Source organism: Ictalurus furcatus, chromosome 20 (assembly GCF_023375685.1).
Source record: "Ictalurus furcatus strain D&B chromosome 20, Billie_1.0, whole genome shotgun sequence".
NCBI classification, from domain to species: domain Eukaryota; kingdom Metazoa; phylum Chordata; class Actinopteri; order Siluriformes; family Ictaluridae; genus Ictalurus; species Ictalurus furcatus.
Genome location: NC_071274.1, coordinates 16333636 through 16356344, shown reverse-complemented (window position 1 = coordinate 16356344; position 22709 = coordinate 16333636). Strand labels below are relative to the sequence as shown.

Genomic DNA, 22709 nt, shown 5'->3' with positions numbered 1-22709 from the left:
ATAGCGTATAGATAAAATATAAACGGGACATCTAATATTCAATATATTTGAATGTAGTGCAGCATTGCGTAAGCCTTGTTTTCAATCTCTCACCTTTTCGGACTCCCTCCAGCACTTGAGCACAAAGATGTGAGCGTATATGTCCTCCACACAGATCCAGCTAGACAAGCTGAGCGTCGTGTCTGTCCATACCCAGTCCATCACGGCACGCAGCTCGGTCAGAAACGGGATCAGACGAAACCTTCACAACACAGTCGGTCATTTTTTCAGCAAATTTCACTCTTCAGAATATGGAAGCAATCTCTTGGCATACAATATTTACATTTACTTAACATTCCAGGTTTTAAAGAAAAAGTACGGTGCATTATAATATAAGGGGGAAGCTGACATAATTGGAGCATGCTTGTTTACTTTAAATGCACACAACTGTGACTTCGGTCCATCTACATATCGCTTTTCTCTTGTTGTTTTTTTCATAAAACAAACAAACAAAACCAGTGAGATTCATCCACTTTTGCTGGAGATTATAATATACACTCATACATGGATAAAGCTCAAAGATTTATTCACAGAATTATGGATAAACCATAGTAACCATATTATAGTCTACTATACACCAGTAATTATGGTTACTATTATTAGTAAACAATATATTACTATAATATATTTTTTTAATACAATGGGGGGAAAAAAGGATTTATGAGCTCGGTATAATTATTTAGTTAAAATACATGTTTACTGTATATGGGTGATTGTTCTGTGCGCGCTTCTCCACATGTACATAATGGACAACCAGTGATCTATAATACTTAATATTTTCCCATCTACGCTCAAAAGTATATCACACAGGGTAATAAATGTAGGGTGGTTTAACATGATTTTTCTGATGTACGTAAATGTAAACGAAACAGCTGAGCCATGTGACATTAAAATGGTGCTGCTTTGCAGGTACAACTGTGACATGGGATGTCTTTTGGTTTGAAAATGTACAGTACTCACTGACACAAATTGGTAAACTCGCACTTGATAAAAGAAGCAAACATACACACGAGGTTATGTGTGAAGAATGAAAGCTGTCATTTATATCATTCTGACCAACTTAACGCAAACCAAACGATGTAACAATAGTGCCAGCTCTCCCTACCGTCTCGCTTACTCATTTTCACAAATTCACATATATGTGCTCTTATACCTTAGATGCAGAATGCAACTGTCTTGTTTTGTCCCTAAGATTATTCGAACCTCGCTGTTATTTCATTTTAAGCCAGGGTGGGAAGCAAGCTTGGGCTGGCAAATGTACTGCATATGCATGTAGAGTTTTAAAACATGTCTACAAAATACCAGACAGGGAAGAATGTGTACAGATAGCAAAGGACTAAAGAAATTAGGAATAAATTAGTACACTGCCTGTCATCCAAAATTCGTGAAGTTTTTACATAATGATCAGTTCTGCCAAATTGCCACACTGCATTTCTACATTCATGCACTGTATTAACATTTTATTTATACCTATTTCCTGCTGGAATAAAACTGCTATACAGGCTGTGTGTGATTAGCAGTGGTTTCCTCTAAATGCTTCCAGTAGCTATAAAAATAATCACGGGGATGCAATATTGATTTTTCACCCTTGTCCCTTGCGCACAGAGATTTCTCCAGATTCTCGGAATCTTTTGATGATATTATGTACTGTAGATGATGAGATATTCATAGTCTTCGCAATTTTACGTGGAGGAACATTATTCCAAAATTGTTCCACGAATTGTAGACGCAGTTTTTCGCAGATTCGTGAACATCTGCCTATCTTTACTTCTGAAAGACTCTCTAAGATGCCTCTCTAAGATACTCTTTTTATACCCAATCATGTTATTGCCCTGTTCCCAATTAACCTCCAGCTGTTTCTTTTTAGTAACACTTACTTTTCCAGCCTTTTGTTGCCCCCGTCCCAACTTTTTTGAGTAGTGTTGCGGCCACGAAATTCAAAATGACCTCATTCTTTTCATAAAATGGTACATTTCCTCAGTTTGAACATTTGATACGTTTTCTATGTTCTATTGTGAATAACATATGGGTTTATGAGATTTGCAAATCATTGCATTCTGTTTTTATTTACATTCGTTTACATTTTACACAGCGTCCCAACTTTTTTGGAATCTTACTTTGCTGATCCTACAACCAAAAGCACGCCCTCAATCGATCAGGTCGATAAATGTATTAATCTGCTCTCACCCTTGAAAGAGAAACAGGTTGACGTAGTTGTAGCTCTTGGTCAGAAAGTTGCCCAGCACACGGGTGGGGTAACCGCAGCGGATCTGATAGGCTGACAGACCAAAGTAAATACACTTCACAAAGTACCACAGCTGGGCCACTGTGTTCTGGCTGAAACGCCTGGAAGAGAACGCACAAGCAAGGTACTCTATTAACAAGCTCCGCAGAAGCTGCATAGAAGTTAAAATGTAAAAATGCACCTGGAGTGTTCATGAGCTGCATATAGAGTATCTAGACGTCCACTACCTTTCTGTTATTCCTGGCAGGATGAAAAACATCCAGAAGTGGATACCAAACACAAGGATGACCTGGAAAATCACTTTCCCCATGACGGTTTTACGCAGGTACAAGGCTCGGTCTACTACCATGGTGCCGAACTGGATCAACACCATCACCAGGAACGGACCTGGGACCTGATCTTCGGACAGTGAGGATGTGATGTCTGCCCCTCCTTGGTGTTTCTGAGAATCACATGAGTGTCAGACAGAAGACATTACTATAATGACAGAACATCCAGAACAGACCCAGGACTCAGCAGGAAATTGACAGAAAAAAAGAAGCTAATAGTTTGCGTATACGGCCTCAAGCAACAGATACATTTAACACTAATGACGGTATCTACCACACCAGTACATCTATAATGCTGTCAGTATTTCTGATTCTTTTTGTAATATTTATATACATTTGGCAGGTGATCTTATTCAGCCAGACTAACTATTGGCTTGTACAACAATCGGGTGTGTGGTGGTTGGAGAACCCCCTTTGCATGTCACTGTGACCGAATTTTGTCACTGAAACAGCAGGAAAATCTCATTTTGACCAAAATAAAGTTTTTCTTCCAATATCATCCTTCGACATCTTTACTTTACTTACACATAAATGTATTTTACCAAATTACCTACAGCCAGATTCGAACTGAGTTTACGAATCCGCAGTTTTCAGAACTATATATAGCAGAAAATGTCAAACGCTTGATAATTTCAAGGTTTTCTCAGTCTCCCTGACCAACACGAAGGACAGTTTTAAAAAGTGGGCACAAAAGTAAGTGCAATAAATAAATACTAAGATGTTATAAACGAATAGAATTAAAACAATCATTACAAATGTTACAAGAAAAAAAAGTTTTTTGCAAGAGACTGTGGAAAATCTGAAATACCCCGAAAGCCCAGAAGCCGAAGACGATGATGATGAAGTCCACGGTATCTGCCAGGAACATGAGGACGTAGACATCGGTCACTGCGCTGTACTCAGGATGGATGAGGTTAAAGAAGAACTGCCGAATAGGGAGGTAGATCTCTCTTCCTCTGACAAAAACACAAAGTGGATAGAAATGCTGCTTATTAGTGCAGACAGTTAAAACCATTTTTACCATTGAAGGTAAAAAAATGAAAAACCCATAAAAGGTCACATTAAATTGATAAAATGTGTATAGGAATGTTTCGTTTTCAAACACACACTTACTTCTTGAGGAGAAAGACCTTGGCTTTAATCAGCTGCTCTCTGACCTTCTCCATGATGAGCTCCTTGCGGCTCTTGGGTTCTACTCCGACCTCGCTGCTTCCTCTACGGCTGCTGTTCCTCGTGCTCGTGCTGCCTGGGGGGAAGCACGATATATTCAATTACACAGAAAGGGCATATTATTATACGTAAATGATTTTCATTTGCCTTCTGATACGTTCACAAATGTAAATATCGCATTTGAAAATTCAAGCCGATATTAAATTGCACAGTAAAGGTTTACGTAAAATTTTACATAATACTAAAAGTGCATGACTAACATTTTTGAAACATACTGAACAATTCATAACAGTATACAGAACAGAATCTGTCGTTTTTTTCAGTGTCATTTATCTCTCATAACTCTTCTCTAAGAAAACATTTTAATAAATCAATAAAAATACTATTTATTAACCCATTTCAGGCAATAATGTCTAATTTCTTTCAAGGTTTCTTTAATGGAAATCGCTGCATTATCTTGTTAAATGAGTAACAGGGTTGAAAGTAAGAGAGTTTTTATTTAACTAGCATCCATGTTATTGGTATGAAGACATTAAGGAAATTCAAATTATTTAGTTAAATAATTAGAATTTAAAATAGATTTTTTAAAAAAAGTAATTATTTAAATATTATAAAATAATAATAATTATTATTTTATATCCATCCATCTATTCATATCCTACACAGGGCTGTGGGGAGCCTGGAGCCTATCCCAGGGGACTCTGGGCACAAGGTGGGGGACACCCTGGACGGGGTGCCAACTCATCATAGGGCACAATCACACACACATTCACACACTATGGACAATTTAGAGATGCCAATCAGCCTACAACGCATGTCTTTGGACTGTGGGAGGAAACCGGAGTACCCAGAGGAAACCCCCAAAGCCCTGAACTCCGGGCACAGAGGTCAGAGGCAGGAATCGAACCCCCATCCCTGGAGGTGCGAGGCAACCGTGCAAACCATGAAGCCACTAAAATTAATTAACAATTCATCATAATAACGTGAATCACTGATTCACTGAATACGAGAACTTCATTTTCTTCTTCCCGTGATCTCGAGAATTCAAACGAACAAAATAACTTCCTGTGGAACATGTGAATTATGAATATTCAAAATATTTCATAAGGGTGACTGTGTTCAGGTTATAAGGTTGACTGAATGTTATAAAACTAAAATTGACAAATTTTCTAAACCTATAATGGGTGACTCGTGGAAAAGGATGTTTCAAGCATGAGATGTTAAACGCTTTCACACATGAATTCAAAAATAATTTGAGTATTTTAATGAGGATATCTTAAGCTAGAGTTTAGTTACAGTGGACTGGCTCAGGCAAAAATGATGTTTTCTATGCAAAGATTTTTATTAAAGATGCAAATTGTTGCACATTGGCTGCTTTGAAGGACACTGAAATGTAATATCACTGGGACACAAATGGCACTCCAGTCATGGACTCACTCTAGAAGTCTCAAAGAGAAGTGAATGGATGTTTAACTAGGATGAAATCTTTCTGAACCCAGCACACGTGCAATTACTGCTAAAATGGCGTATAACAATGCAAGCCCTGAAATCAGACCTCTCACCTCTCTTGGAGCGTTGGGACGAGTGGCGTGAGATGTACGAGCCGCCGCTGGAGCTCTTGCGCCGCTGGTACGTGCGCAGTTCAGGTTGGCGCACGTGCACATGCTGCGTGGATTCAAAGTCCGTCGAACTTCCCAGGTTGAATTTCATAGAGCGAGGGGGTGAGCTCTTCTTTTTTGTCTCTGCTGGAATCACCGCTGCCATTTTGTCTTCGTCCTCGGACTCGTCACGATGATGAGAGGCGTCTTTTGCGGTCTCTTTGGGGTCGTCCTCGTCCCACAGACCATGGCACTGAAGAAGTAGTGTTGAAAAACAATATCACTGGAGTTAAGGATGGATAATGGCACGTTTCAGAAGAGATGCACAGAGATAAGGGCAAATGGAGATACAGAGGGTTGAACCGAAAGATAAAATTAAAGGGTATGAAAATGAATTCATATAAGCACCTTGAGGATTGAGCGATGGAAGAAGAGGGCAAGAAGCTGAATGAGGTCGTAATGCACATAACCGTCTTTTTTCTCCACACCAATGATGTTAGGTGGATGATAGGGCTTCTTTCTATCCACTTCCAAGTTCTGGTTGAAGGGGAAAAAGCTGAACTGGAAGAAGTATTTGACGACGATGGTAACCTAAAGGAACAAGCTACATTTACTCACTGACAGTAGTTAAAATGACATTCAGTTCATTCACCTGCAGGTAGCAGCACTTCATAACTGAATCCTTTCTAATACCATATTCAAGACATCTCCAAAAGAATTTAAGACCTGCACGTCACTTCGATCATGCTACACGATACATCAGCTATAATGGAGTGCGTTCATGCATATACATCCATTTCTGGGTTTAAATAAATGATAGCATGGTAAAGTTCTATAGAGGTAGATGGGCGACGGTAGCAAATATCCTTTTTTGCATTACCATTTGCTCCAACAGTGAAAGAAAACAAAATCCAGTATTTCTTTTCCATGACTTTCTAAGAGAGGGAAAAAACTATAGAGATGGATTACGGCAGTCAGAAGAGAAAAAAATTTACCATCACTCCCTCAGCAGCTGTATTAGAAACCCCCTCGCAGCAGTGTTACGAGTTTTTTTTGTAATTTAATTCCAAGGTAATGTAACAAGTAGTGTTAGAAACGTACAGAAATGTTTGTAAAGGAGAAAATATATATATTAATAAAACCTTTGCTATTTTGTAATATTACTATTGCACTGAATAATATTTAATAATAATAATAATAATAATAATACATTTTTATTTGGGGTACAAATAGTAATATAACCATAGTAAATATATTTCTGACTTAATTCACTTTTATGTGTTAGACGTTGTGGCTTTTATTTTGGCGGAAACCCGCAGGAAGACCTCCTTTTAGTTGGCAACAGTTTTTCTTTTAATTCACTTCTCATTACCAATCAGGTGAAATGCCGTAAACCTCTGCCCACAAAAATGCTTGAGATTACGCTAAGGTAAAACCAAAGTGAATCTGGTGTGTGTCGTTCTAAATGCAGGTTATAACTGACTCAAACTCACAGCACAGACAGAGATGAAGTTGGTGTGGAGCGGCAGTTACTGTGAACCGAGGCGCTCTAAAACACTGCTGAGCCGCACACACACTCCAAGTGCGATACAGTCACACGCGTTTACCATTTCAAAAAGCAACAAACCAAAATAAAATCGAAATCTTCTTTACGTTGTCGGTTCAGTTGTGTTTTTTTAAAACCTTTAACATGTGAATTTAAGACATTTTAATGCTAATTAAGCCCTTACTTTTACATCAAGGAATTTTATTAGGACTTTTTAAGGACCCACGGACACCCTGTTAATTAGCAAGACCCTAAAAGGTTATACAGCACCAATATCAGTGTTACACTTACAGTGAACGTCCATGAGCAATGAACTTCTACGTGCATATTGAGATGCTGGAACTTGAACTTGCCTCTGTGTAAATGATGGCAGTCATCCAGAAGCGTTTGCTGGGCCGTGGAACAGAGAGCATTGCCCACAGGAAGATGAGGATGGGCAGCACCAGTGTGGCCATGGAGGCTGAAATCATGTGGTTGAGGATGATGACCAGGTAGCAAACCATCTCAGAGTGAGCCACTAACAGGTTGTAGAGAGCGTAGCACAGCTGCAGGCCCAGGGGCTGGGACTTGTAGAAGCGCTCCGAGCCATCCAGCTCCTCGTCATAAAACATTCTGGGAAAATTGAGGGAGATCAAATTTGGTTGTGAAAGGGCTTCTTGCTAAGAGGGAAGGAGATCAACTGGGAAATTGTGCATGTACATCTAATTATACATTTCGTATTACCTCTATATATCCAATTACTGTGTTTTTGACTACTGGAGATTTGTTTAAGCCTGGTTTTGCACAGGGTTTTACCCTGCAGTGTTTGGTTTTAAATAATAATTAAAAAAAAAGATCACCATGAAAGGGTCCCGGGCTTAAAAATGTTTGAGAACCACTGGTTTAATTAATCTCCTGAATGAGTTTTATGATGTTGTGAGTGTAAATCACTATGGACCTTCACACCATTCTGTAGAACTAATAAAGCTCCCTGGATAAGTAGGGATGCTTGCTTCTTACTAGAAATAACGGTGATGCTTTGCAAGTCTTACTTGTTGAGCAGCAGCTCACTAGCTGTGAGCTCAGTGGTTTGCGAGGGCAGCAGTGCATCGTCCGACAGTAAGTCTGATCTGCTGTCTGAGGTCATCAGCATGAGCTGCTTGTCTTCATCACTCTCTGGTGAAGCAACCGAGAGACGATCGAAGCTCACTGCTTTGCTATAGCTGGGTGGGACATCTGCATCTGATGTGTTTGGGATGTCCGTGTCGGGGGTGAAAAGCTGTCTGGACGTCCCCTCTCCTGGCATGAGCTCTGGTCCTGAGGATTCGCCATCCTCCCTCCCGGGGCTTTGAGCTTCACCGTCATCCTCCAGCCTGTCTTGCTCCTCATCCGCGTGATCTTCAGGTGCCCATTCTGTTTCTTCAGGTTTTTCTTCCTCAAGCTTCATTTCATGTTCCAGCTCTGAATCAGGCTCAATGGAGCTCCAGGGGCCTGTCTCTGCTTCCTCAACATGTTCAGGTCTTTCGTCACGGTGATGTAGTTGATCTTGCTCGTCCTCCACCTCATCAATGGTGTCGTTAGTACCTTGCCGTGAGAATAAAGTGATGCACTGAGTGGCCTCGCTGTTGAAAACACAGAAAACACACAAAGACCAAAACCAAAAAAAAACACTGGTAAACTAAGACTGTTTTCACACATAGTTCAGTAGCATTGCATCATTTTCATTTGGCTTTCACATGAGTTTTTTATCCATCAAGCCACAGTGACCCCCCCCCCCCCCCGCCAACCCCTGGGTGTTTTATTAGTAAGGTAAATAGTAGGGACATGAGCGCTCATTTCCTGTCTCATTGGTGCCTAACAGTAAATGTTCTATTCTAAAGTGTTTTTATGAGCTTTTACTGCTCATCTCGAAGTATTTATTTATTTATTTCCAATAGGAACAGTGTACATTAATCAACATTCATGAATGTAAATGTACCCAAGTTAGCCCGAAGGCTAATTTCCATTGGTAGTCCCTTTGCCAGATGTTATTACGCATAAATAACCAAGTGCGCACACTGCAGGAACAGTATGAGAGTCCAGTGTCTGAAGAGGAATGTTATGCTGACAACACAGCGCTGATGTAAAGGAAGACATTGTCTGAGGTTACATTCCCTCTGTGTCATGACGCTTGATTTGTTCCAGAGATGATCAAGTATTAAAAGACCTGGAGAGTTACTTTCAAATTGTCCTCTGATGAGACATAAATTAATATACTGCCATATAATGCAGCAATCTGCCGTGAATTAATTATTATTATTATTATTATTATTATTATTATTATAGGTATTATTTTATCTATGATTCCCAGCTTAGGTTATCTACAATTATTATGAAAATCAATTTGATAACAGCTATAAATATATTCCCACCACCAACGAACTGATACACAGTTCACCCTGAATAATACTTATTAATTAATACTTATTACTCAGAACTTTATGACTACTTTTTACTTGATATATTAGTTTGCCAATTTGACACGTCCCTGGCAAATTGATTGAATTGCAATATATACCCTGATATTTTTTAATATTACACTTACTGTACATGCTTAACATCCTATATGAACTCAAACAGATGAAAACTAATCACCACCTTAATATTATTTATTATATTGACTTTAACGGCATCTCATTAAAGATGGCCAAACTTTCTCACTAAGCAATGTATACAGTCAAACAGGGACCTAAGAATGGGCATAAGGAGTGGAGATGAGGAAAGAGTGAGGATGCGTAATAGTGTTAAAGACCTGGAGATGTTGCTGCTGCCACTGTCTGCAGAGGAGTTGGACATGTCCATGCTGTGCATTTTGCGCAGCTTGGGCCGAGCGCGTTCGCTGGTTTTGGGCACGTGTTGAGGTACGTCGTCCAGGTCGTCCAGTGTGGACTGGCGGGAAAAGAGCATGGTGGCCTCTGTGTATGCACTAGATGGAGATGGACGGAGATGTGGAAGAAGGAGTGAATTGATGAATGGAATGATATGATGACGTATGTTCACTAGGTTGCTATAAAACTTCACCATTGTTATACCTCACTGTCCGGTAGAACGCTGCACTGCAGAAGTTTCACTATTTTCATTGTTTTAACTCACATAATTCACCTTACAAGCTTTATAATCTTATCAATGAGCTTTAGTGATGTGCTAGGACAAGCAAAACACCTGACATGTACCACAATAAAACTGCAAACAATATGAAATACACAATGCACATAGATCCTTACGACTCTTATAAGAGTAGGCTCCTAAGTACCTGAGCATCTTTATATAAACATGACATTAGCCTGTAAGCTGAGGAAGTTGAGAACAGAATAAAGAAATCAAAGGAGTTTTATGGAAATGAACAGGACATTTAGTGTGTTATTTTTCACTGACATTCCTTCATTATCCCATTACCAGTAACAAAAAATGGTCATAGAGCTCATAACGAATATTACATTTTAGATATCGTCATACGTCAATTCATCTCACCGGTATTTTGCATCGTAATATTCGAGACAACAAAATTAACACATAGCTTCGATCATTTTCTCTCTGAAACCTATTTATAACAACATATGCACCATATTTCTCTTCAGAAGATATTCTGGGAAGGGAAATGGAGTAGATGTTCTTAAACACAACATTATGTTGGGTCAAGGTAAGGTGAGGTATACGTTTTGTGAATATTAATTTGATCATGTAATGAACAATGTAAGAAAGCCTGATTTAATGCAGTGATGAACAAAATGCCCATAATCCTGTCTGTATAACACTGAAATAAGAGCCCTTTCAGACTACATCATGATTTAACTTTTAAAAGCTTTTCTCCTCTTAAGAATAAGAATATGCGCAGTGTTAGGATTTTCCAAGGACTGAATTTTGCATCAAGAAGGATTGTATATCACTTTCATAATATAACATAACAGTAACATGATATTTTATAGTACTAATGCACACAAATGGGGACACAAATACACATATACCTGGAGATGCTGTCTCGGGATGCCAAAGAGTCCTGGCTCTCTAACGTATATCCTCTGCGTCTGCGCCGGGGTTTATGAGATCCGGAGATCGAGTCCTCCTCACTGATCCGATCCAATCCGGACTCGCGCGACACATTCAGACGCATCTGCTTCTGGTAGTACACGTGGATGCTTTCACGTGATGGCACATTTCCCTGTGAGATCAGAGCAAAAGTCAGCTTCTGCTAAGAATTTTATATTAAAAAAAAAAAAAACACAACAATGTACAGTTCAATACATCAATCAAATAATCCAAACTTTTTTTTTTTTAAATCTATAATTAAATTTCAGTGGAAATATTTTTAAAATTAGGTTTGAATTTATAGGATAAATCAATTTATTTTGAATAAAAATGTCCAGTGTATGTTAAAATCTGTAACGGAAAAAAGTAAAAACAATTGTAAGAATTCTTACTTTGTGTGTTTGTGTGTGTTTGTGTGTGTGTGTGTGTGTGTGTGTGAATACCACACCTTTTTGACCTCTCTGGTAAGCATGCAGCGTTCGATGCGCAGCACAGTGGAGATGTCGATGTATTCTTTACAGATGTTGTTGATCCACATGGTCAGGCTCTCCAGAGTGGTCAGGAACAGCACCCAGGTAAACTTGATGATGTTGAAAACCCTTTTAATAATGTTGTCTGTGAAAAAGGAGGGGCATCATTGCACCTTAATAGTTGTGGAGATATTGGGATATTTTGGATATTTAGAAATCTACAATGACATAATTCGCCAAAAATAGCAAGGTAGGTAAAGGTGACTCAGCATAATGCACTGGTTTAAAATTTATATTCAGGGAGAATTTGATAAAGAAGCTCAAATGAAAGAAAATCGTAATAAATGTACATCCTGCCCACCACATACAGGGCAAGTGTTTATCTTCATTATAACACAGCGCTGTTGAATTCTCGAAGCTATTCGGTCAAAAGGTCTTGACTGATTTTCTATAACAGCAACTGACAACAATTCTGACTGCAAGGCAAATCGCACGTTTATATTACTACACTCGTTCTAATATATGCAGGTTTCTATAGTAACAACATGACAAGGAGGGTTATATATGTGTCATAGATGTCATAAATGTGTAAAATGCTTGATATGGTCAAGTTTTCTATAAGGAGATAACTATATACAGTAAGAAAAGTAAAACTGTTCTTTTCCAACATGGGAAAGTCCTCAGGAGGACAGCTTTACAAGTTCTCAGTAACAAGACAAGCTGTGATGTTGGTTGTTTTATTGTCTTATTAACTTCAAGAGAGAAAAAAAGAGAGGCTGATGAGGGAATGACTGCTTATAGCTGCTATAAAGTAAATAATAACAGGAACTACTTTGCTTCATTGACATACAAAAGCATTAAACATAACTATAAACAGATCCAAATTACGACGAGTTGTTCTTTAATAATGAAAAAATGTCATCGCTGTAAATTGCTGTGGTATAAGAAGAATGAAACAGTTGGGGACATGCTGTTTTAGGAAAAATAATCAACGTTGGGGTGGTCAGAGTAACAGTACGTAGTGGAAGGCTGCATCACAACACCCTATCATTGATTATTTTTCTATAACAGCATGCTGTCATTCATGTCTTATTCCTTACATCATTTTGTTTCCTCTTTGAGCTTATAATGACATTAATATATATATATATATATATATATATATATATATATATATATATATATATATATATATATATCCACATGCCATTAGTTAATTTTCCTTCAGCCTAACTTTCCATCAATAATCTGAATTATAACTAAAACGGAATAAACTCATTGAGGTGAATCTAAATGATATTTCTGTCGGATTAAACAAAATGAAGGAAGTAATAAACCATTAAAACCGTGCTGTTTGTGTACGCATAAATTACGCAGACCCTCCAGGATTTTGCTGAACGATCTCAGAAGTTAACGCAAAATCAAGGAAACGCCGCAATATTCGCAAGAGCTTGCAGATTTTCGTCAAGACGTTCAGCCAAAGCCCCCTTCGATTCATGTGCATCGGACACGAGTACACCTAAAAGGTCTCATTTACCAACACACATCACTGCGAAAGACAATTTCATGCAAGTGCAATTTCGCCACTGCAAATAGTTTTACGCAAAAAAGCACACTGCAGGATGCACTACAAATTTGTGAAAAAAAAATATATAAAAAAAAGTCGCAGCAAAATCAGGCATTTTTGTCCGCAACAATCCTAAAAAAAAAACTCTTGGGTTTATGACGGAGTTAAAGGTAATGAGCATTGAAACAGTGATTTTCAATAGATACCTGGTCCTTCCTTATTCTCCTCCTCTGAGGCCTGATGTTCATCATCTCCCATCTCAATTGCGACTTGACCTGCTCTCACACACACACACACACACCCACTTTTACGCTTTACTGAATGCCTATAAAATGAAGCCGATATAACGTTATGTTAACTGTATTATGTACTGTGTGTAAAACTTTGGCTCCTGTTTAGGATTTGCATAATGCACCTTCCTCCTTGTCTTTCCTGTGTTTACGCCCTCTTCCGTATCTTTTCCAGAAATGCCGCCGCTCTTTTCCCCGCTCCTTAAGAGCTGTTTTGGAGTCTGTGACCCATGCATGGTACACAAACTGTGGAGCAACACAAGCCACTATCAAATCATTGCAATGGTTTATTTAGACCACAGGGTTCCAACCGTCATCCTGGAGTCATTCAACCCCCTGCCCTGCATATCTGAATGTTTTCCCTGCTCTAACACACCCACTTCGACTCAGGAAGTGCTGTTATTTAGCTGATTAGTTGAAGGAGATGGTGGTGAGAGGTGAAAAAAAACATTAAAATAAGCAGGGGGGGATTCCAGGACCAGGATTGAGAACCTGTGCTTTAGACAATTCCATTAACAAGCTTCAGTGAGCTTCAGTGAGCTTCAGTGAGTTTCACAGAGTCACTAAACTCCAGCCTGAAGTCAAATAACCATCTTCAACTTGGCGACACAATGCATAAGTTTTGCCTGTGACATGATATCTTCTCACTATATTTCACTATATTTATATATCTTTAACTGGGGTTGATTGAATTCAGGCTAGAAACAGACCAAGATAAAGAATGGTATGACTGCAGTCTTTTTGCCCCACTGGCACAGAAATAACTTTTGCAATCTGAATGACAATTCAGTTTGAAGGTGCTTTCATTTGTTTGGTCTGTAATGATGACTAGTATACAGTGGGGCAAATCACATAGACTGAACACAAATATGTAGAAGACATATACTTACTGGACAAAAATAAATAAATAAACACACCTAGCCCAAATATGATGATGAGGATGACACGGAAAATGCATGCTAACCATGATGATGGCAATTAATTAAACAAACAAATCGCACTTCAGATTTTACCCAAGCTTTTTCATTCCATCTGAGAAAATCATTTAGACATTTTAGGACCTTATAAATAAATATAAATTCAACAGCATGGAGTGGAAAGGCAAGGCACTGTCAACAGATACACACAAACCATAAACAAACACAAGAAACCACACAAACACAGCATAATCTTTAGCTGATACCTTGGCTGCCCTGATAAGATACTGAAGGATAGTTTTGGGCAGTTTTAGTATAGACCTGGGCAAAGCCAGGATGGCTGAGGCAAACTTTCCGATCGCTCGCTGAAGGGAAAAAAAAAAAAATAGAGGCAGCCAGTGTCAGAGGGAACATGTGGGGACTACAACCCAAACTGCAGAGTACCATACTACAGGTCAAAATTCATTATGAAAGTGTCTACTTTTTAGAACAGGAGTATGCAGATTTGAATGCAACCACTAAATCAGTGAGGTAGGAGTAAATCTAAACTCCTTTAGGGCTTTTCACACTTTAAATTGTTAACCCTGGGTCCTTCGAAACCCCGCCCGAGTAAATGGAAGCCTGGGTTATCTTGTTTTATGTTTCACACTTCTCATACGTGACCCGGGGTTGACAGTTAAACTTGGCTATTCATAATCTGTACATTTCACACTGTACGTGTAATCTAAACCCTGGGTTAATGTTCTTATTTGCATATTTGCGGTGTCAACAGCCTTGATTGGATGAATACAGAACACGACCAGTTTAAATAACGGCTTGTCTCGCGACTGTACAAAGTGACTGTGACTGTACAAAGCATGCGATATGAGGCACGCGCTACTCAGTTCCTGATTGGGTGTCTGTTGTTTATCATCTAGCCGTAACATTCAAACACTGCATCGTTTCACACGGTACACGTTTGGCACCGCAACGAGAAAAGCGGTACTAACCCTGCTTCGGAGCAGGGTTTCATCACCCCAGGTAAAAACGGTGATAACCCTGCTCCTAAATTACAAGTGCGAAGTGTTCCTCTACCCGGGGATAGAAACAGGGTTTCGAAAGATGATAACCCGGGGTTAAGAGCAGTGTGAAAAGCCCTTCTGAGTCCTAAAAAACACTGTCTGACTAAACAATAGTCAAGTGGCTCACTATCAACTCTACAGCACTGTAAATTTCTCAAATTATTTTTCTCAGAAAGTGCTGATTAATTTCCCGTCAGCTCCGACAGTAATGCAAGGTTTAAATGATTGTGCTTGTTCTAATATGTCATCGTTTCTATAGTAACAACTTACACAGGGAGTTGACGCTCCATGCAAACATATTTTTACAAACTTGTGTAATTGTTGATATGGTGAAGTTTTCTTTTCGGAGATGTTTTTGGAAGGAGTCTCCAGTATCGGTGCTTTGTAATAATCAGAGGTAAAGCTGTAACTTTTCCAACACAAGAAAGTCTTCAGGACTATTTTTTTGCACTTTGCAATTTCTCTGCAATATGACAAGCTCCATTTATTTGTCTTAATTTTTTTTTAACTGACACTGCAAATAACCTAAGTGATAAGAGGAACTTGTTCCACTACATTAAGTATAACTGTAAATGGATTAAAACTATGACATTTTATTGGCAATTTGCTGTGGTATAAGGTGACTAAAACAGTGGTTCTATATTGGGTCAATTTGAACGCTTACAACTATATATGTACAACTACATGGTTTTAACCCTAGCCTAGGCTGAACAAATAAACCTAAACACATTCAATAGTGAAAACGTTTGCTGCTGTAGTGCTGGCATTAGATGGCATCATTCCTATACACTAAAGCTCGAATCCTCTCACCTGAAACGCTGATTTCTTGTGAGGTTCTTCATCTATTTTCTCTTCGTCTTCCTCCTCCTCTTCACTGTCAGTCTCAAACAGGTAATAATCTCCGCTCCTCACCACTAAAAGAAAGAAAGGGTGGGGATAGTCATTTGCTCTACAGCACAGGCCACACAGGCAATGCCGGACAGCGACAAGCGTGTATAGGTGTTTAAGATGTTTATTGTAAGGAAATGAATTGAATAATCCATGGAATTAAAAATGACTGTATTGCACAAATCTGAGGAACCAGCCTACAAAGGATCTGATCATAACAGTCAGAAATAGTGGATTTACAGCCAGGGATGGATTGCAAAGAACCCTTGATCCAGACATACCACAGTATTCAATAAATTCTTAGGATCTGGGTGATGTTAATGACACTATAGACGGACAATACACACAAATTTGCCCAACAGCCATGAAAATGTTAAAGCAAAGTGGGAAAAAAGCACAGGTTTAAAAGACTTTAGGACAGAGACAGAGCCTAAAATAGTAAAGAAGATTGACATTTGTTACGTACTAGATATGATCAAAACAGCTCCCACTAACTAACCAAGAATGACAGCATCAAAAATAAAGCAGGGACGGTTAACGGTTCGAACAAAAACAGACCAGGAACATTTTATCCCCTGTGTCCTGTCCTGTTTGCACTGTAGGACAGGAACTGGAGTAGGGAAACTGCCTTGTGTCCTTGAACAGAACAGCCACAATGGACAGGGTTAGGGTGGGAGTGTTGAAATAGGAGCGTGAACAAAACACATGAGCATGTAGAAATAAAATCGACTTCTGTGGATGAAGGATAGAAACAACAAAAGCAAACCAGAGTAGCACAGCACAGAGATGAACTGCTCAGCCTGACGCAGGAGTATGTATTAGAGGAGTATTAGCAGGTCAATTCATTTATCATACATTTCACCATATTAAAGAGACAGTATAACTACTAACTTAATAGGTAGTAAGTAACAGGTTAGTTTTTGTTTACTTCTAGCCATGTTAACATCTGGAATAAGATAATACCAAAGGCAAAGGAAAAATGTTTTTATTGTAACCTGTCAGCACTGATCAATTCATTCTGAGCTGTCTCTGTGAAAGAGAGAGTTCCCAGCCATAGTTCTTTGTGTCTTAAAGGAAACCAGACTGGAAAAATGGACTCTCTATTTCTTTTAATGAGGGTGAGATAAATTGAAACCATGGCAGAGATTCATAACTGTGGGCTCTAGGGACCAGGCCAATTGTTTTAATCAACTGATGTCACTTCAAGCCAAGGACCCAGTACCACCCAGGTATTAGCATTTTTCCTGTCCTTAGATGCAATACAGTATATATCTATTTAAGGCTCTGAATATTCCAATGCTAAACATAAATCTTTTAGCAACTTCAGTGATTTTCATACATTTTAAATGCACACTGTCTGTAAAATATCATACGAATAAATATTTACAGTGTCTTGCATAAGTATTCACCCCCCCTTGAACTATTCCACATTTTTGTAGTGTTAGAACCCGGAACTGATATTGACTAATTGGGATTTTTAAAATCTTTTTTTTTTTTACCATGATTCACATAATATTGCTAACATCTGAACAATTGAACATTGAACCTGAGTGGTGAAACGTTATTAAACTTCTATGCAAGCCACTGATTATCAATAACAAACACTATGTTCAAATACAAGGTTGCTCATAAGTTCACTTGGTACCAGAGAACTTTAGACCAAAGGTCACTGATCGATTTTGTAATTGTATCATCACATTTGAGACTGGACACTTGTGTAAGGAGATGAGTAGCGCTGTCAACTGATCACTTCTTGTTGTGAGTTGGATTTGTCACATGGGGCCCCAGCCAAATTTACTTGGCAAACCCAGAAGACATTTACATTTACAGCATTTGGCACACTCCCTTATCCAGTGACTTACATTTATCTCATTTAAACAACTGAGCAGTAGAGGGTTAAGGAACTTGCTCAAGGGCCCAGCAGTGGCAGCTTCCCTAGAAAGCCTTCTGGAGTGTCAGGCAGAAGCTCTGGTGAGAGAGGAATTTAACTCCCACTTCTGAAATGACTTCTACCATGTAAGACATGAGGTCGCTGACTCTGAATGGACCATGTTTAGTCCTCAGTTGTTGAAGCAGCAAGAAGCCGTTGCCAGAAGGCTGCTGGCGCCTGTCAGCCTGTAACCCTAGGACATGCTGATGTACACCAGTGGTGAGGGAAGCCATCACTGAAGAAGTAGTGCTCATTGAGGGCTCTCCTAATTCAATTTAGAGGTATAGGAAAGCCAGAAGGTCTGCTGCAAATGCAGTTAGATGCAGAAGAGAAAGCTCAGGCATGAGAGGAGTTTGTAGAGACCATGGAAAATGACTTTTAGGTTTCGCCAGTGATCTTCTGGCAAACCATGAGATGAGATTCGGCCAGAGATGTTGAAGGCACTGGACAAGGTTAGAGTTGTGTTGTTAACATGCCTCTTCCATTTGATATGAAGATATGGAGCAGAGCCTTTGGATTGGTATGACAAACTGGGATCGTGGAGCCAGTTGAGGTGGTTCAGGTACCTTACACTAGAGTTGTATCAGGCATGTCCCACTGGACAGAGACCCCAGGACAGACCCAAGATTCATTATCTTACAGGTGTCCTGAGAATGACTGAAAAGCTTTCTCAAGAGGAACTGGTCTTTGGGTCCAGGAATAGAGAAGTCTGGACTGACCTTCTCAGCTTGCTGCCACTGCAACCCCTACCAGGAAAAGTAGAAGTAAAATGAATGAATGATTTAAGACAGCTGCAACTCTTCTGGGATATATATCAGCTTTGCACATCTGGATCCTGATATTTTGTGTCCATTCTTCATGGCAAAATTTCTCAAGCGCTGTCAGACTAGAAGGAGATTGTTGGGGAAAAGCAATTTTCAAGTCTTGTAAATTATATTGAGATCATGTGGCACTTTACTCGCACAAAGGTGGACTCCATTCTACTAATTATGTTACTTCAGATGCCAGAACTAATTTAGAGGTTTGACAGCAACACAGATGAATACTTAAGCAATCACATCATTTACTTTTTTTAATGGTAAATCATTTTGAAAAATATATTGATTCCCCTACTTAAATTCTATGGGCCATTTTGTGTAGATTCATGACATATAATCCCAACTGATTCCATTTCGATTCCAGTTTGTAACACTACAAAATGTAGAAAAGTTATAGAGGGTTGGATACTATGAATACTTATGCATATGTATTTATATTATCTAAATATACATTCGTTGTATATTTAGATAATATAAATACACAGCCAAATCCAGAATTCTTGGCACCTTTCAAGAGAATTGACAAAATGAGTATATATTATAAATTATTACAAAAATTCTAGTATTCCCCTCAAAGAATTGTGATTACTAGCTTATTCAATAAAAAATAACAGTATTTTCTCTCAAATTTATATGTGGCAAAATTTTAGCTACAAATAAAGGATAGTTCAACTAAATGCAAAGAAATTGTTTTTTTAAACAAAATTGCTCTGTGTTCAGTAACTCACAAGTTCATGTTTTCTTGCAGTATAAATATGAGGTTGCACAAGTGAGACAGATAGTTGTTGACCTTGTAATTGATTCAAATACATAAAAAATCACAGAAGCACAATCATAATGAAATAATGATAAAATATAATTGTATATAATATAAATTGCAGAGTTTAGATCGTTCATGAAGTTTCAAGTTTCAAAATCAACTATTAGACACCCATCCATAACAAGCTACTATGGACTGGCAGCACAAAGAAGCCTTCCTGAAAGCAGCACACAAAATGCTGGGCTTCATCAGAACTGTTGTCTGTGTAAACCATCAGCATATTTAGCAAAAAATGTGGACTGTATGTGATATTGTACCCACTGTAAAATATTAAGATGGGACTGTTTTGAGGCTGGTGGTCTGCTGTCACTGAGGATTGATAGCCGTGCTGTAGATTGAAATTTTTTTTTTTTGTAATAGACATCTTAGTTTTTAAATCTGAACCCATGTGAAAACCTGTTTTCTGAATTGAAGTAAAACTTGCCAGAAAGGTTCAAAGGGAATCTTGCTGAGACTAGAGTTGTGCATCGATACTGGCATCCCGCAGGATACAACAAAAAAGTCGCGCGGGCGGGAAGTTTTTATTTTCATGCGAGAACGAGCAAGTGGTCAGATATGAGGCTTGCAGGACAAACATGTTCATGCGCTGCCTGGTCAGGTTCGCAGTAGATTAAATTTGGCTACTAGTTTGTTTATATTTTGGGAACCAAAATCAAATATCAAAAATCAAATAAAATTTATTTGAAAATATTATATAAACAAAAATAATCACTGCGTGAGCGGGATTAAAAAAAAACAACAAAAATAACAGTCCCGCGCACATCTCTAGTTGAGACCAATTACGAACTCGAGTGATGTAGCTGAGGTCGAGGAACTGTCACAGCCAGAATTCACATGCTGATAGTGCTGGCAATTTTACCTCTGGATTTTTTTTCTCCAGTGTTTTCCAGTGTTCTGGGGGCAACAACAAAAAAATGCACTACTGAATAAAACATTTATGATTGAACTATATAACATACTGTACACATATGTTTAATGTATTCATTTTGCACATTGTCATGAAAGGTGCCAATAATTCTGGAACTGCCTGTATTTTCCTATAAGCCTTAAATAGATTCAGGAGAAGCATAAGGCCTGGGTGATTTGAGTTTGCTGATTGGTCGGTCTCACTGAGCCCTGGTGCAGTATGGGAATCCTCTGAGTTCTGGTCAAGGACACAAGCAACACTCAGAGCAGAGGAAATTATGATAGTAAACCTACTGGAAGCATGGTCAACCCAAGGCCTCCACCACTGCTTTTTTTTGGCCTTGGCTTTCTCTTTCTCTGCTCCTACAATAAAATGGTGGCAAGATCATTAATATAACTGAATGAAAAAAAATGTATCACACATACAAGTAAGTGTATTTTCTTGTGTCTATGGTGCAAAAATCTATAATGACATATGATGAAGTATTGTTATAGTCCACAGGCTTTACCAAAAACAAGATTTCACTCTTGGCCTATATTATTCAATTTAGCTACTGGTCTACAACAGTTTAAACATATTCTCCTTCACATCAGATGTGTTTGTCATACCATCATCCTCCTCCTCCTCTGCAACAGCATCAGGATGAATTAAGGTCTGGCTGTCTGTAGACTCCTGGGTCAGGCTCAGCATCTTCTCCTTCCCCTTTTTAAACTTCTCCTGCCGGGTCTTAATGCGGTCCATCCTGGTTTAAGGCAGTCACATTCATCAGATATGATTCGGACTTCTTTTCATAAAGACCTAACTGGAACTACATTTGGGATAACCTGGATGCAATTTGAAAAATTATTCTTGGAATTCCAAACAGTTGAGCTACATTTCAACCACTGGTGATGCTTTATAAGTCTTTCTGATAGGCTTTTTTTGTTGCCCTGCTTCCCTACTTTCATGATAACGTATGACCGTAAATGTCAAACAGCAAAGGCAGGACTTGAAACCTGAAATCCTGCGATGAAACAATTTTTAATGATCCAGCCTTGGTCATATTCAATGCCTTATTTTGTAACGATGAAATTGACGATTAGATACGTTTTAACAAAAAAAAAAAAAAAACATGATTGCAAATGGTCAAAATCATTCTTGCAGAACTATTTATACTTCAGATCCATGTATAGTGTGTATTCTCACTGTCTCTTGAGCTGCTCCATGGATTTATTCTCCTCCTCCAGTCGAGCTCTCACTGCCTTTACTATAGAGGCTTGGAACAGCTCTGCTCCCCTGAGAGACACACACAGAGTAAAATGGATTAACATTTTAAAAACTGTTGCGTTTCTGATACTTAAGTAAGAAACGTTTTTGGGGAAAAAGAATATTTAGAGTATATGACTAATGACCAGTTAATGTGCGATTCTTGAACCAGATCTGGAACAAAACAAACAGCAATTGTGTTTTCGGGAACTGTGAATTCCTGGAAGTTTCTGAGTGGTTCTTAGTGTTGTCTTTCATGTTCCTAAATTGAACTGAGCAGACTCATTCACAACCTAGGCAAGAACACTGTGTAGAAGATAACTGAAGAATACCTGTAAAGTTTCCTTGTAAGGAAAATTTTAGGACGCTTTATCCAACACGTTTGAAATAACTGGAGTTTAAGAGGAAAGAATGATTCCTTAAGAGCAAATATATAACAGATGTTCTACCAAATGTTAATGTATGTACAATTGCTATACTGTATATATGTGGCAGTCTGGGAGAACATGTTGGAATGTGCTGTGGCTGAATTTGGGTTTTGCTCAAAATGGTTTTTATTTTATTTTGTCTATAACAGTTTTTGACACTCCAACTTTAAGAAAACATAAATATATTTAACCAAAACAATGCAGAAGTGCTTATATTATTATTATTCTTATTATTATTATTATCAATATTCTAACCGTGCCTTACATCATGTTAGGTAGATAAGAAGCCAGTTTAACAAATTCAACAGTCAGTCTGCCTGTAGAACTTTTAATTGCTAGCTTTCCTTAAACAACGACCTTTATGTTTTTACCAAGTTCTTGGTTACGTGCCAAGCTT

General features: G+C 38.5%; 1 protein-coding gene across 1 annotated transcript in view; it reads right to left on the bottom strand.

Moving 5' to 3' along the window:
• The window catches only part of LOC128623991 (piezo-type mechanosensitive ion channel component 2), a 99642-nt gene that overhangs the window by 6563 nt on the left and 70370 nt on the right, over positions 1-22709 (bottom strand). The window contains exons 29-47 of the mRNA XM_053651238.1: positions 21825-21914; positions 21248-21381; positions 20933-21001; positions 16087-16190; positions 14482-14580; positions 13424-13544; positions 13215-13283; positions 11420-11586; positions 10911-11104; positions 9698-9871; positions 7959-8528; positions 7281-7539; positions 5790-5972; positions 5346-5634; positions 3727-3859; positions 3422-3569; positions 2512-2726; positions 2227-2385; positions 94-241 (exon numbers count right to left, since the gene is read on the bottom strand). Coding sequence (XP_053507213.1) covers positions 94-241; positions 2227-2385; positions 2512-2726; positions 3422-3569; positions 3727-3859; positions 5346-5634; positions 5790-5972; positions 7281-7539; positions 7959-8528; positions 9698-9871; positions 10911-11104; positions 11420-11586; positions 13215-13283; positions 13424-13544; positions 14482-14580; positions 16087-16190; positions 20933-21001; positions 21248-21381; positions 21825-21914 — 3325 coding nt within the window. The remainder of the gene's footprint in view (positions 1-93; positions 242-2226; positions 2386-2511; positions 2727-3421; positions 3570-3726; positions 3860-5345; positions 5635-5789; positions 5973-7280; positions 7540-7958; positions 8529-9697; positions 9872-10910; positions 11105-11419; positions 11587-13214; positions 13284-13423; positions 13545-14481; positions 14581-16086; positions 16191-20932; positions 21002-21247; positions 21382-21824; positions 21915-22709) is intronic.